The sequence below is a fragment of the Crinia signifera genome, chromosome 5 (assembly GCF_055691185.1).
Source record: "Crinia signifera chromosome 5, ASM5569118v1, whole genome shotgun sequence".
NCBI lineage: Eukaryota > Metazoa > Chordata > Amphibia > Anura > Myobatrachidae > Crinia > Crinia signifera.
Window position 1 is genome coordinate 196912102 of NC_139221.1, and position 18878 is coordinate 196930979.

The window sequence follows — 18878 nt, forward strand, 5'->3', positions numbered from 1 at the left end:
GGCCATCAAATGCACTAAAAAACGGGTGCGACGCGATGCCCGCGATTTCCCATAGGGAACAATGTTAAAAGTGTGATTGGACGCGATTTTACTGTTCAATGCCCGCGATTTTTCCATAGGAAATAATGTTAAATGGGCCACAGAGCCCAAATAGTCCCCCTGAAGTCTGAAATGGCCCCCACAATTGTTAACGCCACCCCACGATCAACGTGAACCCGAAGCGTGGCGGTACGCGTCCTCCGACCTTTTCATACCCCCACTATCCACGTCGGCGTGGAGTTGAGAATAGAATAGTGTGGCGAGCGCAGCGAGCCCGAAGCGTGGCGAGCGCAGCGAGCCCCACGCGGGGACGCGGATACCTTCACAGGTAAACGCGTCCCTTCGCGGGCTTCACAGGTATCCGCTGCGCTCGCCACGCTTCGGGCTCGGTGGCTCGCTGCGCTTGCCACACTATTCTATTCTCAACTCCACGCCGACGTGGATAGTGGGGGTATGAAAAGGTCGGAGGACGCGTACCGCCACCCCTCGCGGGCTCGCTGCGCTCGCCACGCTTCGGGTTGACGTTGATCGTGGGGTGGCGCTAACACTTGTGGGGGCCATTTAAGACTTCAGGGGGACTATTAGGGCTCTGTGGCCCATTTAACATGGTTTCCTATGGAAAAATCGCGGGCATTGAGGCATTGAACACTAAAATCGCGTCCAATCACACGTTTAACATTGATCCCTATGGAAAATCGCGGGCATCGCGTCGCACCCGTTTTTATAGTGCATGCGATGCCCGCGATTTTTTACCCCCGATGACCGCGATGGACATCGTGGGCGCCGTTCTAGGTAAAGAGTACCGAAAGCACCTATCAGGAAGAATGTAGAAAATATTTCACTTTCACTATTTCCCCAGAGCAATGTAAAAATGATCCAAATAGTATAGGGATCCTTGTCAGTTTCAAAGTGTAACAATATTGTTACAATAAATCTAACAAGCTATAGATTAGTGGTTTGCTATACATCAGTGGTGAGCACCCCAGTATAGCTTGCTTGACTAACTGAATGAGGGCCCCTATAGTGATCTGTATTACATCAAAACATGTACTGTAGCTTTATTGTTTTGTTAGGCGTTTTTTCTTTCATACATAGGGCGGTATTCAATGAAAATATTCACGGCGTGCAGCGAATCCTGTTTAGGATTCGCTGCACAGTCACCGTGTTCCGGAGCCTCGCTGTCCCACTGCTATCCCCGTATTCAACAAGGCAGGGGCTCGCTGCCCCTGACGGTGATTGTGAACCGCCGCAGGGAGCCTGAGGACGGCAGCAGGCAGGGAGATGGAAGTCTCCCTGCCTGCCCCAGAACGTATGTGGGGGGAGGTGGGCTCCCCGGAAGCCAGGCAGCACAAGCTGCCCCCCGGGACCAAATATGCACTGCTCCCGATCGTGCATATGTAATGATCGGGAGCAGTGAATATATAAATATGTAATGAGCGGCTCTCTGCTCCAGGCCCCCTGCTGGCTGCTATGTGTAAAAAAAAAAATTTTTTTAAATTAAATATATATTCATGTGCTATAAGCACATGAATAAAAATAGCATGCCCCTTCACAGAATAAATTCCAGATTGTTTGACACCAAATGTAAAACAACAACTTTATTTTAAAAGTTCACTTTCCACTTCTCCATGAAAAGGTGGTGATTTGCTACACGGCGAAAATCACTTAGAAAATCACTTACAATGTAAAATGTTCATTACTATATTTCCTGTATATCCATTAGGAAAGAGAGGTTAAGAAATTCTGCAAATCTCCCTTTTTTTTTGGTTCCTTCTTCTCTTGACCGAGAAGGATTTTCAATCTTGAAAACTGAAATTTACCCTTCTTTGTAGACTTTACTGCTGTAGCTGGTGAGGAATGGGCAGACGCACATGACCTACAAAATATATATATATGAGTGTTAATAGGGAAAAAAGTGCCAAAATACATAATTAGATTGAGCAACCAACAAAATAATGTACGACCTATAAAATATAGAAGAGCTTTTTTACATGTTACTACGGATGTACAGCTGTCACAGTGAGGTTTACAATGCTGATGGAAATGAAGGTACTATATGCTAAATGTGCTTAATTATAACACTTTCACAATAATTCCAACATTTAAAATTACTCGGTCATGCTACTTTTTCTTAATATATGCTACTTAATTTACTACTTTATACTTCCTTTGCAACAAAATAAATACAAATCCCGAGTATTTAATATCCTATTAGCGAATTAAATATGCAGAATTCGGAAAAAAAGTACACAGGGAGAAAAGCTTAGGCAGTATTACCTGTGCCGTAGGGGACACACAAGCCAGGTGTATAAGAATTGAGGCTGCTGGGTTTTTGACATACACTTTGATCTCCCATGCAATACAAGAATGATATAGCTTAAAATAGACTATTAAGACATATGCCATATATTTGTATTACCCAATAGGCTATTAGCAACAACATGCAAAAATCATATTTTTATATATAATATGTCTCACCTTTAAAACCTTTAAAAGCCATAAGGTGATTGGCAGGTGAGCTTTAAACTAGAAACAAACACATGTTCATTTTAGCTACGATGTGTCAGCAGTTGCCATCTTCTTAAGAGACTGTGTTAGTATAGGACTTGCAGTGAAATGGGGTCCCTTGGCGATGGGCTGCAAGCTTAAATGCAATGATCAATTCATGATCTAAAACCCCATTATTTATTTGATTATTTGTATATTAAGGGGAGTTAGTTTATTATGGTGACTGTTTGCTGGCCCCCTGTATTTGTGTGTGTATATATTATTATTATTATTCTTTAGTGATATATGAAAATTAATTATTGGAAAAACAGTACCTATAGATCAGTGGTCCCCAGAGCACACCAACAGTCTAGGTTTTATGGCTATCCAGGCTTAGGCACAGGCAACTTAATTTATACCTCAGAGGCCCATGGTTGAGGACCACGGCTATAAATAACTTCATTCTTCAACAGATTTCCCTCCAGGAGGGACACAATGATTTGTACCTGGACTTCCCTCTTAATGTATGATTGCCATCACCTGTTTTGAACAGGTTAATAGATAAGAAAGGTGTTTCACCACAGGTGATGGCAATCATAAATTAAAGAAGAAGTCCCAAAACAGAGCAATGTGTCCCCTCCTGGAGAGGGTCATGTTGGGAGGTATGTAACTGCTCCATTGTAAACATCATAAATACAGTGGCAGAACATAACCATAATCACAATGATGTTAAGTACATAACTATTCAATATTTAACAATAGAAATAACCATATCAGTTTATATATAGAAAGCCTGTTACATACCTGGGTGTAAGCACAGGGCTCTTGCCTTTAGAGCGGAGCTTTTCATCACTGTATGAAAGGTTTACTTTTCTACTTGATGCAGGTGTTCTCAAGTCAGGAGACCCGAAACTTCGCTTAGTCTTGGGTGTGCCAGCGCCATTTGAGAGAATAGATCTGCTCTCACCAGGATACTTGGAAACCATTTTGCATGTATTGCATGTAACCACCTAAAACAAAATATGTATTACATTAAACAATGAACAAAAACAGTAATGGGAAGGAAGAGTTTTTGTTTGTTTTTTTAAGTTGTTACTACTGTAAAAATAAAATGTGACAACTTAAAGTCTGCAGTAGTACTACTAAGACATCATGCTACATTAACAACTGCCATAAACAGACATATTGCCCAGACACCAAAACAAATTATTTCAGAAATAAACATAAATGATCAACACAACAAAAAATAAATACCGAAGCAAAAGTTGCCATCATATAGAAAGGTATTCAGGAATCAGTTCAGCACTCAGCTCTGTCTGGTATTCAGACAAGAGTCACACATTTAAATTGAAGTATTGATGGAAACCATATTGGGTCAATATTAAGCGAGGAAAAGCTAAAATTACGCAAGCTGTACTGTAATGGCAATTAGCATAGCTAGTACTATCAATGTAATGATGGTAAATTTGAAATATTCACACCAATTTTCCATTAAGTATATATATATATATATATATATATATATATATATATATATATATATATATATATATATATATATATATATATATATATATATATATATATATATATAGTATATAGTATATATATATATATATATATATATAGTATATATAAGGCTGATAAAGTAGTTGCAAATAGTAAAATGATCACTAAAATGCTATATAAAGCAGGTATAAGTTTTGATATTAAAAATGTTGTTAAAACTGAACATACTGCATTTAAAAAATAAAAAAAAATTACATTCCTTAAGTATAGTCTTTAGAAAATGTAAAAAAGTTAGGAATTTATGTAAATAAATATGGAAATCGGATAGGAACGTAGCTTTCAAAAACTTCCAAATCAGTTGTGAATACAACATGATTAAACAAAAACTCTAAGAAAAACATTATATCACATTACATTTGCCAGCTCCAACACAGCATACATACTAAAATAGTCAGGCCAAATGGGTAAGGATGATCCATAAATCCACATATCTGGCTCAAGTCTACCACAATTAGTTCCTTTGGGGGTTTATTTAAAAAGACTTTGGCCCAAATGTAATGGAGTCCGAGTTTGGCGGCCATGCAGGATGCTGGCCAAACCCGGACTTTTTTTAAGCAGCAATTATTTGCAATACATGGTTTTGCCTTATAAATGACTGCCCCTTTAAACAAAAGCCTGAATATGTTGGCATCCCACATGGCAGCTGAACTTGGGCTCTATTACATTTGTCCCTTGTTTTGCTCCTCTAGGGAGCGAGTTACGCGTCTGCACACCGTTGGTTGTAAGTGGTGTTTTTGGAGAGACCCCTAATTTTTGTATAACTTGTGGGGGTGCTGTTTCCTCACAGTCAATTATACAATGTAAGAGAAAGAAGGAAAGGGACTGTTTGATGGGGAACGCACTAAAGAATATACAGAATTAAAGTATAACCTTTATTGGTTAATTTAATATTTTCAATATCTCAATAAGGAAAGTTTGACACAACAGTGAAAAATGAAGGTAAAATCATGGACATACAAACACGAACAGTAGATGTGTATAAAGAAAGAAATTAGTGTGTTTAAAATTTACACAGAGACCAGTCTGAGAGATGAATTGTTATATTATAGCCTGTGAGTGGTTTTTCATAGGTATTGGGCCCCTTCAAAGTGTGTTGTTATATGTATAGTAACACACATACACTGCACTTCACAATGGATGGTTCCAGAGTTCACTTCCAATATAGTATAACAGGGTTTATCACTGTCTATATATAGTGGAACTTTGGTGCCATCTGCTGGACATTCAGCAGTATTTCATATAATTTTTAATGATATGTAGCTGAATAGCTATCAGAAGTGCATTTAGCAGGCATATAAGCCTGATCATGAGGCATACAATAAAATATATATATATATATATATATATATATATATATATATATATATATATATATATATATATATATATATATATATATATATGGACTAAGTAGAGGTTCCTGGAGTCCCACTGCTGGGCTCTCTCAGGCACCTTCCACTCAGTTTAATTTCCACAACTAGTTTTCTGCCTTCTAGGGACCGTTTAAGAATAATGCTACAAACAAACAATCACATTTCTAGTAAGGCTATAATTTGTAAGCTTGCAGCAGGGCCCTCTAACCCCCAAGTCTGTCTGTTACCCAGTTTGTTTTATCACGGTCTACTATTGTAAAGCGCAACGGAATCTGCTGCGCTATATAAGAAACTGGAAATAAATAAATATGCATCTCAGACAGGGTCTATGCCAACGCGCACGTTTCACGGTCTGAAAACAGCTTTGTCAAGTCCAACCTGACTGGCCCAGCTGGCTCATATTTATTCATAATGGTTCACCAATCAGAGTGTTAGCTGGATATCACGTGTGTAATATGTCCAATCTTGGACCTGTTCGATCTCATTATCATGAGTAATTACTCCCTCCTTTGGTGTTAATCCCGCCCCTGTCGGCATCAGGTGGGAGGCGTCCCGCGTCACGTCACATGATTGCCCGGCATCATCCCAGGCTTGGTCTATCCCAGTCTGTATGGTCCGCAGAATGGTCACGTGGGCGGCATCACGTGATCTGTGCGTCACACCATGTGATTGTCCGGCGTCATTTTGGGCTCTGTCTATTCTCGCCCATGTGATCAGTATTGCAGATCACGTTGGCGGTGAGGTGATGTAGCATCTGACTCCGGTGTCCAATCATCGGGCTTACCCGGGACTACCCGCAAGCAGGGCTGTGGAGTCGGTAGATAAATGTTCCGACTTCACGCACTTCTGACACAGACTCCTCTGTATTAATATGCGAATGTATTTGATACATTCCTTGAAGGAAAGAAAGGCAACATACATATTATTACTACAGAAACTAGAGGCTGGGAAGCCAACAGTCTATTGTATTGAACAGTTTAAGCAAAGGACACAATGAAAACAAAGTTTTATTAATTTTTTTATTAATTAATTAAATGGCTGGATAGTAGCAGTAGGCATAAACATCAGGAACAGGAACTTTACCAGTTCAAAGATAAAAACCACATTATTTGGTTGTTTTGGGAACAAATACAATAGGAAAGGTTCAGAAGTGTGGAGCATGAGTTCCGCATGCTTTGTGACAACAAAAATCAACGAGCCACAATCCGCTGGTTTGCTTGCTCGTCACCGTTCAATTCATGGACACAAGGAACGATTTCTTTACCGAATTGTTACTGGCGACGAAAAATGGTGCCTGTACATCAATATGAACCAGCGTAAGGAATGGCTTAGCCAAGGTAAACAAACGACCCCACGCATGAAACAAGATCTTCATCCGCGTAAAAAGATGTTGTGCGTATGGTGGGAGAGCTTGGTTGAATGAATTTTTCGAGTCTACACCAGGTGATTTCTACCAACGAGGTATTGAAAACCTTATTGTACGTTGGAAATAAGTTGTAAACTACAAGGGAGAATACAATTATAAGTATTGGTGCTCTGAAATTTGCGTTGCGTGCCATATAGTGAAGCACATGAAAAGCATGTTTTTTCACGGTCACTTAACATGTTCGTTTTGCGGTTACGTGAGGCACTGCATGCATTGGTCTTTATTCTTACAGTAGAGAAGTCATTAATTATAATTTTCGGAGTCGGTGCATTGTTTGCCGACTCCGACCCCAGGTGCGCAAAATTTCCTCAGACTCCAACTCCGACTCCACAGCCCTGCCCGCAAGTGTCATGATATTATTCTCAGCCCTAACCCCGGAATCAGTATACTTTAATCATTTCTGCAAAAACGGGTTTTTATCATTATAATTCATTTTGAGTATCAATTTCGTATTGCTATTTCTTTTGTCTTTAGTCCCTAAAGTTCCATTTAATCTATGAATTGTATTTATCGGGGTATTTTATAATGTTTTTTCAGTGATGTTACCAATTGGTCATCCTCCATATCGTATCTGTATTGCTAATAAAGTATTTTGTTATAGTGCTTATTTCTCCATTTATGTCTTAATAGTATATTTTTCTTTTGGGGTATCTTGATTGGTAGTGGTAATATTTTATAGCTGCATAGTGTTGTCAGATTTATGCCTTTATATTAGATGTACACAGACAAACATTGTGGCAGCAGCATTATTTCATATTATGTTCACAAATGTCTATCTGGGTGCATTAATCCTTATACATATTCCTAGGTGCATACTTTATGATTATCTTTTATAACCAAATACAAATGATACAAAAATTGGGTTTGTGTGTATCTATATTCCCCCCCCTAGATATGATATACATATTTTTATATTATGTATGGGGGAATGGGGAGGGGCAGGGGGTAGAGGAGAGGGGGTAGAGGAGAGGGGAAGGTGGTGGGGGGGGGAGGGGGAGGGGGGTTTTGTGAAAAAACTGTGATCACTGCAAAAATAACGTGAAAAGAAAAACGTGATAAAATATATTAGGTGTACTCCCATTAATAAGGTAAGGAGGATAATGATCTCTATCAGAGAGAGAGTCAAATAATTGTGAAGAAATTTAACTTGGATAGATATACACACACACACACACACACACACAGTTCTGTGAGGAGGCACTCCAATGGAATCAAAGGGTAACGCAGTAGAAGTGAAATACAAAGTCCGGTGCCCTCTGGGGTGTTGATCAGCTGGAGCAGATAATGTAGAGGGGGGTTGGCTGCACTTGGTATAACTGGAGACCACACGAGGTTTTACCAACGTTTCTGTGCCCAGCGGCACTTTTATCAAGGTGCAGGAACGGTTATCAAGGTTCCTGCACCTTGATAAAAGTGCCGCTGGGCACAGAAACGTCGGTAAAACCTTGTGTGGTCTCCAATTATACCAAGTGCCGCCAACACGAATATATCTCTATCTAATATATATATATATATATATATATAGAAAGCACTTACCCCCCACACTCTTGGTGAAGGATCCAGATCAGCACACAAACGTAGGTGAAGAAAAGAAGTTTTATTCCATGCTGTGCAGTAACATAAACAGCTTACTTGGCCCGACGGCCGTTTCAACTGCACTCAGGCAGTCTTCATCAGGGGTCACCTCACAAAGGGTGCTGAACCCTTATAAAGGTAATCAATTGTGCCAAGATTTTCAAAATTCTAACTGACAGCAGCCTCACTCTGGCCGCTTGACAGGGGGCGTGTGGATGGGCGCGTCACAGGGAATCCCGGGATTGGTCCTGTAGCGTCATCAGCACAGTGACGTACTGTCTGATATGGCTATCACGGACCGTGGTGTGAGATGTTAAAGTAGCAGTTGTAGTGTGCTGCAGCATCACGGCTATGGTTACAAGTGGTGTTAAAAGTATCCAAGGTGAATGATTGCGGCTGATGCCGTAGTCACCGTGAGAACTAGCGTTGAGGATAATATATCCAGGAGCGGGATGTCCGGGGTAGTGGAAGTGTGCGGGTTGCAGGGGGGCATGGTAAGGCTGCTGTCTACAGATTTTACATGACAATTAAAGTGGTCTGACATACAACAGTCAGTCCACCGTTGCCCGTGGTGATCCTCGCACACTGTACAGACTTAGCACACGGCGGTTCAATCAGTCTGCTGGGCAGAGGTAGCAGTGGTTACACAAACATCATGGCAAATTCAAATAGCCCAATAGAGACACACACGGCGGTGAGTCACATGTCGACAACCCATGTCAACTGAATAGACATCTGGGCAGAGATAGCATGCATGTAAATATGTCAAATAGCAGTAGCCCAATCTGGACACACCCGGCGGTGAGTCACATGTCGACAACCCGTGTCAACTGTTTAGACATTTGATCAGTGGCACGCGGCGGTGTCACATAACTGGATAGGTAATGTAAGGGTGAATAATAGAAAATAGTTTAAGTGAAAAAAAAGGGGACAAAAGTACATGGAAAAATCGCTCAGAAAGAATTATGATCAATTAGAGAAAACATCCCATTTTGAAGTCCTCATTAAGGCCCTTCGGGGAGAGGGTATCAAGTCGATAGATCCATTGGAGTTCCCTCTGTAACAGTAGTTTATCTCTATCCCCTCCTCTCTTGAGAGGTGGGATGTGATCAAGCAGTGCCCAACGTAATTGGTTAATACTATGCGATTTTTCCAAAAAGTGTTTGGCCACAGGTAAGTTTTTAAGTTCTGGGAGCTCAAGCTGGTGTAGCTCTTCTTGATAGAAGATCTATGCTGGCTTAGTCTTTCTTTCATCATTCTCGTAGTTTTACCTATGTATAGCAATTTACATGGGCATTGAAGAACGTAAATCACAAATTTACTATTGCAGTCTAAGTGGAATCTGCTGGTATATTTGATCCCATCTCCTGGGTTAGTGAATTCAGTGCCTGTGAGCATAAAAGGACAGTTTGAACACCCGGCACATTTGTAAGTGCCCTTTTTGCGATAGAGCCAGCTATTTTTGATGGGTTTAGTTGCTGTACAGTCCGTAACTACCAGTAAGTCCTTCAGATTGGGCCCCCGTCTGTATGCGAATCGAGGCAATTGGGAGATCTCTGTACCAAGTACAGGGTCAGAGAACAACAGATGCCAATGTTCTTTCACATTCTTGCGTATGTGGTTAGATGCCACCGTATAGGTGCTGCAAAGGTTAAGTCTTTTGTCAACCTTAGTGTCCGTTCTGTCCCGTGATTGTATGAGATCACTCCGATCTTGAGCTAGGACTCTGGTGATGGCTGCATCAATTTCTCTCCCATCATATCCTCTTTCCAAGAATTTCAATTTCATGTTCTCGAAAGCCGCTGGTAATAGAGCTATGTTGGAGGTAGTCCGTGCTACCCTTAGTAGTTGGGAGTATGGAAGGCCCTTCTTTAGGGGTTCAGGGTGATAGCTGGTCGCATGTAGGAGTGTGTTCTTATCCGACTCCTTTGTGTAGATGCTGGTCTGTATTGTGGAATCAATCAAGGTCAGGGTTGTGTCCAGAAAATTGATAGTATTCCTGCTAAAGGTAGCAGTAAAACGGATGGTGCCAGGTATCGAATTCAAATGATCTAGAAAGGAAAGGAGTTTCTCTTCACCGGCAGTCCATAAGAGGAAGAGATCATTGATGTATCGTACATATAGCATGATATCATCTTTATATGTATCATTGCCAATGATATGCTTCTGTTCATAGTCCGCCATGAATATGTTGGCATATGATGGGGCCATATTTGACCCCATCGCTGTGCCCTGCTTCTGAAGATAAAATCTGTTTTCAAATAAGAAGTAGTTCTTAGTGAGTATGGTCTCAATCAACAGCAAAAGAAATTCAATGGGTGGCCCTCTATACTCAGAGCATCTGGACAGTTTTTGTCGGCAGGCCTCTATACCAAGTGCATGTGGAATATTGGTATAGAGGCTAGATACATCTAGTGTGACCAGCAAAGTGTCTACTGGGATGTCGACAACATCATTAATTTTTCTAAGAAAATCAGGGGTGTCCGCAATAAAACTCTCCAATCCTTTAACCACTGGTTGTAGATGGAAGTCTACTAATTGAGAGAGTGGTTGGCACAATGGGTCCCTAGCCGAAATGATCGGCCTCCCTGGGGGGGATGTAAGCGACTTGTGAATCTTGGGGAGTGTGTAGAGTATTGGTATCTTAGGGTGCTGCTGTGTTAGAAAATCAGCTGTTTCTTTCAAGATATAGTTGTTGTTTCTTCCCAGAATGATAATTTGATCAATCTGCTTCTTATACTGCCAGGTAGGATCAAAATCTAGTTTTTCATAGCACGTTCCGTCAGAGAGTTGTGACAGTGCTTCTGCTACATAGTAGTCGCGGTCCAGGAGTACAATACCTCCTCCCTTATCTGCAGATCTAATGATAAGATCACTCTTCCGAAAGAGTCCTGATGGCATCTTTTTCTTCTTTGCTAAAATTGTGGTGTGAAATTTTCTGGTTATTGATAAAGGGGTTGGTGTCCCTTTTGAGAACCCTCATAAAAGTATTGATTGAAGGATTCAGTGTGGGGGGGTCAAAAGTGCTTTTGCGCTTTAAGGCATGTTGATGGGTGTCGCTGTAGGTCGACATGGTTGGTGGTGTTGGATTCTTGGCAAAGTAATCTCTAAGTCGCAGTTGGCGTCCTAGTTTGAACATGTCGATTTGCCACTTAAAAGGGATCTTGTCTCAGAGTAGGCACAAACGATAGTCCTCTATTTAGAAGAGATATCTCTGCTGGAGTAAGTTGGTGTTTATATATATATATATATATATATATATATATATATATATATATATATATATATATATATATATATATATATATATATATATATATATATATATATATATATATATATATATATATATATCTATCTATCTAATGTCCGGCACTCCAAAGCTGTCAGAAATTTCTCGGCGGGTGCCCGCATCCACTACTGGAACAGCGTGTATAGGAGACAATGATGCAGCACTCCAGCCTTGTGAAACAGTGGTTTTAATAGAATTAGCTCTCAGCTACGTTTCAACATTTACATGTGGTCTTCAGGCTAACAAATAGGCAAGTGAAAGAGATTTAAATAGCAGTGTGTGCTGTGTGAAGCGGGAGTCAAGCCCATGCCCAGCCCCACAGTCTCCACAGAGTGATGTCATCACCCCTCAACGCCGTGTCACGGTACGTTGCCAGGGGATACCAATTAACCAAACGTCAAAAAATGGCGCTCTCCAAGCTCGACACCCTCTGGCCTCCATACGATGTATGATTATAGATCACGTACCACCATTGCCCAGGGGAGGGGACAGAGGGAAGAAACTCCTCCAGTTAGAAACAAGGTGGATATTTAAGTTAGACACCTTGGCCCCGAAGGGGTTAAACGAACAGTTAGGCCTCTGTCGTTTCCTATAGGGGTTTAACCAATATATCTAGTAGGTTTATTACAATAACATGTACAGGATAACAATCAGGTATAATGCCTAGAGTTTGTTAAGGTGCGATCCAGTCATTTATTTTTTATTCATTCATTCACAGAGTCTGGGTTATAACCCAGCATCTGTGAAAATTAACATTATACATTTTTTTGTTTCACCAATGTTTGTCCACAGTTGTCTATTAGTATGTAATTTATCACTATCTCGCTATAGATTTTCTTGTTCGTGGGTTATAATATTTTGTCTGATATTGTTAGCCACATTCACTATGAAGCACAGGCGCAAATCATCTGCCTCATTAGATATTCCGCTGCCATTTAATATTGTTCACATTATTTTGTTTGTTTTGCAGTATCACTTTTGTTTGCAGGGACAGCGGAGTTTCTACAGTAGGGCTATGCGCCTATTACAGTAGTTTTTGTATTTTTCATTTTTTCTAGTTAGGTGTTTAATCCATTGTATGCACGGAACAAGGGTTTTTTTTCAACAAATCTTTATTAACCATTTTGTTTAGCTCACAGATCGGATGGTTACTGCGGTAACCATTAATCTGAGAGTGACGTCAGACACAGGCGCCGGTTACAGACGCCCGGAAGCGCACGCTGTCCCTGGAAGCCAGGGTGATGCCGCACTGTATTTAAGAGGTGAGTGTTCACTGCTTTAACATGTAAGCTGTTTGAGAAAAGCCTGTATTAAAGGCTGAAACGTCACAGATCAAGCTGGGCTGTCTGTCTTATTCATTGAAGTCCCCAGTGCCGCGGCTATCCACTGTCTGTCGGTCTGTCTGTCATTATATATATATATATATATATATATACTCTTTACCTAGAACGGCGCCAGCGATTGAAATCGCGGGCGTCGGGGGTAAAAATCGCGATGCCCGCGATCACCGCGATTTTCCCATAGGGAACAATGTTAAAACGGCTGATTGACCGCGATTTTAATGTTAAATGCCTCAATGGACCCGATTTGGGGCCAAATAGGCCAAATTAACCCTTAAATGTCCCCCCAAATTTTTTAACGCCACCCCACGATCCACGCCAACCCGAAGCGTGGCGAGCGCAGCGAGCCCGCGAGGGGCGGCGGTACGCGTCCTCCGACCTTTTCATGCCCTACTATCCACTAGGGCGTGGTGTGAGAATATAATAGTGTGGCGAGCGCAGCGAGCCCCGCGAGGGGACGCGGATACCTTCACAGTTATGCGCGTCCCCTCGCGGGCTTCACAGGTGTCCGTGGCGAGGCGGACACCTGTGAAGCCCGCGAGGGGACGCGTCTACCTGTGAAGGTATCCGCGTCCGCTCGCTGCGCTCGCCACACTATTATATTCTCACACCACGCCCTAGTGGATAGTAGGGCATGAAAAGGTCGGAGGACGCGTACCGCCGCCCCTCGCGGGCTCGCTGCGCTCGCCACGCTTCGGGTTGGCGTGGATCGTGGGGTGGCGTTAAAAATTTGGGGGGACATTTAAGGGTTAATGGGCTCTGTGGCCCATTTAACATTGATTCCTATGGCCAAATCGGGAGGATTGAGCCATTTAACAGTAAAATCGGGTCCATCGCGCCTTTTAACATTGATTCCTATGGGAAATCGGGAGCATCGCATCGCGGGTACATTTATGGCCGGCCGCGACGCGACCGACACGATTTCCATGTTTAACATTGGTTTCAATGGGAAATCGCGGGCATCGCGACGGTCGCGTCGCGGCCATACATAAATGTACCCGCGATGCCCGCGACGGGCGCCCTTCTAGGTAAAGAGTATCAATATATATTTGGATTCTCGCCTAAACCTTTGTACAGGGATGCTTGAGAAAAAGAAGCGGCACTCCAACGGGTTTGATTTCAGGTGCAAATATATTTAAACGAATTTATAGCATGATAGACAACGTTTCAAGACCGGTGCGGTCTTTTCATCAGGTCGTGCATACAGTGCAAAAATGGCAATAAACAGTTTCTTACCTCTCGATGAGACATATATATATATAAGGTGTAGGAGCGTGAAGCGTGGAGTAGCGATGCCGGGGCGCTCCGACTTCCGGGAGGCTGGACACTCAGGGACGCCCCGTGGGTGTTGCCTCCGTGACGTCATCACACCACCAGACATCGCTCTGTGTGTACATAAGAAGTGTATTAAAAACATGCAGTTCTTAAAACGAATACATAAAATTGTGCAAAACAAGTGAAAATAAAGAAGTACACATGTATATAGAGAAAATTAATGTAAATTAAAACACTAACTTAACGGGGTATCAAATTATGAGTTAATGACAGGAAAAAAGGTCAGCTCCCGCAGTCTTTTCGTCCAACAGGTACGCCGGTGTGGGGTTCCAACTTATGTGGATCTTCCCTCCTGGCCACTGTGACTATGGCTGCTGTATATAATTGTATGCGGACGCCAAGCATATTTAATGTTATATTGAATTTATGTAGTGATATTTGACCCATAAAGGATAATCTTGCTAGGTCAGCCATGTGCGGCCGGTAAGAGTTGAATACATATAAACACATATAAATAGCAATAAAGAGGTTCTGTTCAAACATCATAACAAGTTATAGAAAAAATCGTGAAAAAGTTTTAAAAAGGTTACAAAAAAATGTTCCAAGTGAATTTATCGTTAAGGCCGTGTGGGACCAGTGTATTAAGCGTGTGTATCCATTTGGATTCACATTGCGATAATTTTTTTTTGGCGGTCACCACCCCGAATGAGGGGGGTACGTGATCGATATGACCTTGCATCACAAACTCACTAAAGAATGTCCCAATGATTTAAAATGTTTTGCGACTGGTTGTTCCACTCCTTTTGATTCCTTTCCTTCCAGTAGAGCTCCTATTGATGATCGATGTTGGGCCATTCTAGTACGGAGGTCCCGGATGGTTTGTCCAACATATATGAGTCCGCACGGGCAGATGATAATATATATAATATATGTCGTAGTGCAGGTCAAGGTCCGTTTCAACTTGTGCTTTTGGCCAGAATGTGGATTTTTAACGTACATTCCTGGCTCCATATAGCTGCAGGTGACACATGTGGGGCATCTTACACAGCCTCGATTGCGGATAGGTAGGAACGTCTCCGTGGGGATCGGGGTGAGGTTGGATTTAACCAGCATATCCCTTATACTGCGACCCCGTCATATATATATATATATTTTATTTTTTTTTGGAGTCAGCACTCCTGGTTGCATATGTTGGTAGTATCTCTGCCTCTAGTGCCTCTCTGCATGTATAATATATTTTATCGGAGTGCGCTAAAATTACCACCACGTCGACATCTTATGCTGACTTCTGTCAAATAAATCAATTCTTTTACCTGCTATTGGTGGTGAGTGCCCTCTCTGGTGATCTACACTGGAACCGTACATTTGTATTTGGAAGTGACTTTCCTTATTAGGAGCACCCCCTGTTGTGGACATTACCTGGATGGGAGTGCGGATTTTCCTGCATTATATATATATATATATATATATATATATATATATATATATATATATATATATATATATATATATACATATATACACACACACACATACATACATATATATATATACATACACATACATACATACATACATACATACACACACATATATATATGTACTTATGTAGTATCTGGGCGTCCGATTTAGAAATCGGATCGCATCGCATGCGACCAAATCGTATGCGATGCGATGGTCAAGATTTTTCCATAGGATTCAATGTTAAAATGGTCTGAGTACATTTTAACATAGAATTCAATGGGAAAAAGGGGTCCTTTTCCTTTCCCCACTATCCAAGTGGGCATGGAGTTGGATATAAACCTGTGGCGAGTGTAGCGAGCCCGAAGCGTGGCGAGCGGACACAGAATACTTTTTAAGAAATATGCATTCGCTCGCCACGCTTCGGGCTCGGTACACATTTGTAGCAGCCTGGAACCTTGGTGAGGAAAGTGCCACCTTTCTGCGCCCGCTGGATGTCTGCCGCAAAGCCTGTTATGTCGGTGTGGACAACTAGATCTTTAATGCTTTTGTTTCTAGTGAAACAAGTCACCAAGGTTCCAGGCTGCTACAAATGTGTTCAATGCACAACATGCCAGTATATGAAGACCGGGGCATCATTCTCATTACCATCGGCCATAGGAACATTCAGAATCAACCAGGTTGTCACATGCACCACCGCATATGTGGTGTATTTATTAACATGCCCCTGCATCAAAGGCTATGTGGGCAAAACTATTAGGCCCTTCAGGGAGCGGGCAGCAATGCATCGTTCCACAATAAAAACAGCACTGGCCAACAAGACCAAAGGCAAGAAATATGAACACCCAGTGGCCAGGCATTTTGCCAAGATGGACCATTCCCTCAATGACCTTAGACACCTCATCATTGAACACATCCCAGCCCAATTAAGAGGAGGCGATAGAGACACCAAATTGCTTCAGTCGGAAGCTGGTTGGATCTTTAGGCTGAAGACCACCCATCCCCAGGGACTTAATGAGAGAATGCCGTGGAATGTGTTTCTTAAATGAAACAATACCAGCCCGCATCTTCAATCAATTTTCTGGACAACCCCTTTTACATATCTAGTGATTTCTGACCAACTATGTCCCCACTGATTCACTCTATGAGCTGGACTTTAGCTTATTCATAGAGGTTGCAGTACTAACTATAAGGCTTATTTATCCGATGGGGACTCAACTTCAAATATAGGACATATATGTCATAGATGCGCAATACGTCGCATACCTTTACAATGAGTACATTCAGCTACTGACTTTGCAGATCATGCAACATCTCCTAAGCGCTGCTGTTTTAATGTTTAATATTTGTTTCACTGCGGTACGATTATTTTTCACTGTCACTTATTGTGTATATGTTTACGCAGGTTGCCTAGGGAACCCTAGTCGCGTTGTCCGGCGGAAGAACCGGAAGCGCAACACCAGCGACTTCCTGTGAGACGCCGGCCACGGACGTGGGGGACAGGCTCCCGCCTCAGTCTTCTCTGAGCCTACATAGGTAAGAGATCTTACACGCTGTACTGTTGTTGTTTTTTTTCTGCACCTTGAAAACGGGGTTGATCCCCGAAACGTCGGATATACTTTTGCACAACCTAATGCTTTGATAAAGAATTTTGTCACTAAGCCTACGAGTGCCGCTATTGTGTTCCTGTTTGCTATGCTATGTATCGGAAGGCACCGCAGCAATCTATATGCACTTAGGAATTGAGTGCCAGTCCGCCCCACACTTGTACAGATTGGATCCCCCCTCCAGGGTCTCCGCTTGGGACAAGGCACCCCGACCATTTTTCCTTCAGAACATTTACAAGGCAGAGAACGGAGCAACCTTTTAACCTGCACCCGCTCACTTCACGGTGATAGTCGACAGCACCAGTCGACACACCGGCAGCACTACTGGATAAGGGAATACTTTCCCTTCACTCATTCACGGACACCAGCAGCTCCTTAGAGTTTTGTACCATCTGGCTGTAACAATCAGCATAGCAGTACCTGCACCCCCGGATCTCCCAGTCAACACCATCCAGTACTTGGTGTCAACTGTCTACAGTCATCGACATGCAGCAACCAAGTGATACAAGGGGCTACACCAATATTCAGCTTTCCAGGGGCTACACATACGGATTCTCTGAGGAGGACATATCCAAAGTCCTATTCACCAGCCAGCTGTCAGCGCAAGAAGATAATAAGGGCGCTGAGGACCTGTTTCAACAACTGCTACGCCTTAAGAAGAGGGAGTCTGACTTCCTATTGCATGGCATAGCGTTGTCGGACTACTTCAGAGACAAAATGATTCCCAGGGGGTTCAGGATTCGTAACGTCCCGACCATCGGGCGTTACAACCCTGAATTCTGCAGCAAATGGGTGGGGATATTAAATCGCTGCAGTCTGGACCTGGTCCTCCTCGTCATAGAGGAGGCAGGATGCGAATTAGCATTGACCCGAGACAAGATCAGCCAGGTCGAACCTACCTTCAAGGCAGCAGCACAGGAGGACCCAAGCCAGCAATGGCTCAATAAACTGCAACTTCAAGTCGACAAATACCATCGGGATTTGGTTAAATTTAAACGATCCAAACACGCCATTGTAACGGAAGATTACGATACCAATAAAGTATATCGTTGGGCTATGGGGGGTGAACAATCCACGCAACGCCCATACAATGCCAGGGCCAAACATCATTGGCGCAGGCGGCGAGAGGGTCAAGGACGTGAAGTCGCCACATCCAACAGCGACAGTGAATTTGCATATAACGATATGGATACAGTTCCAGAGTCCTCAACGGCTGGCCCTTTAAGAGACGACCAGCATATACCCACACCCACTCCAAGAGGAAGAGGCAGGCCACCCGCCGGGGCGGGCAAAACAAAAGGCACGCCAACCAGATCCACGCCGAGGAATCGGTAATTTACAATCTATCATCTCACGTGTTGTCCCCAGCTGAAAAATCTGCCCTAGAAAGAGGACTGTCTTTTATACCCACTAGCAAACATAATGACCTACAAT

At 42.4% G+C, this 18878-nt stretch overlaps 1 protein-coding gene across 1 annotated transcript in view; it reads right to left on the bottom strand.

The window, feature by feature from the left end:
• Positions 1–702: 702 nt before the first annotated feature.
• RMP24 (ribonuclease MRP subunit p24) overlaps positions 703–18878 on the bottom strand; it is a 44220-nt gene continuing 26044 nt past the window's right edge. Inside the window, exons 4-5 of the mRNA XM_083188389.1 lie at positions 3331–3536; positions 703–1915 (exon numbers count right to left, since the gene is read on the bottom strand). Coding sequence (XP_083044515.1) covers positions 1759–1915; positions 3331–3536 — 363 coding nt within the window. The 3' untranslated portion in view covers positions 703–1758. The remainder of the gene's footprint in view (positions 1916–3330; positions 3537–18878) is intronic.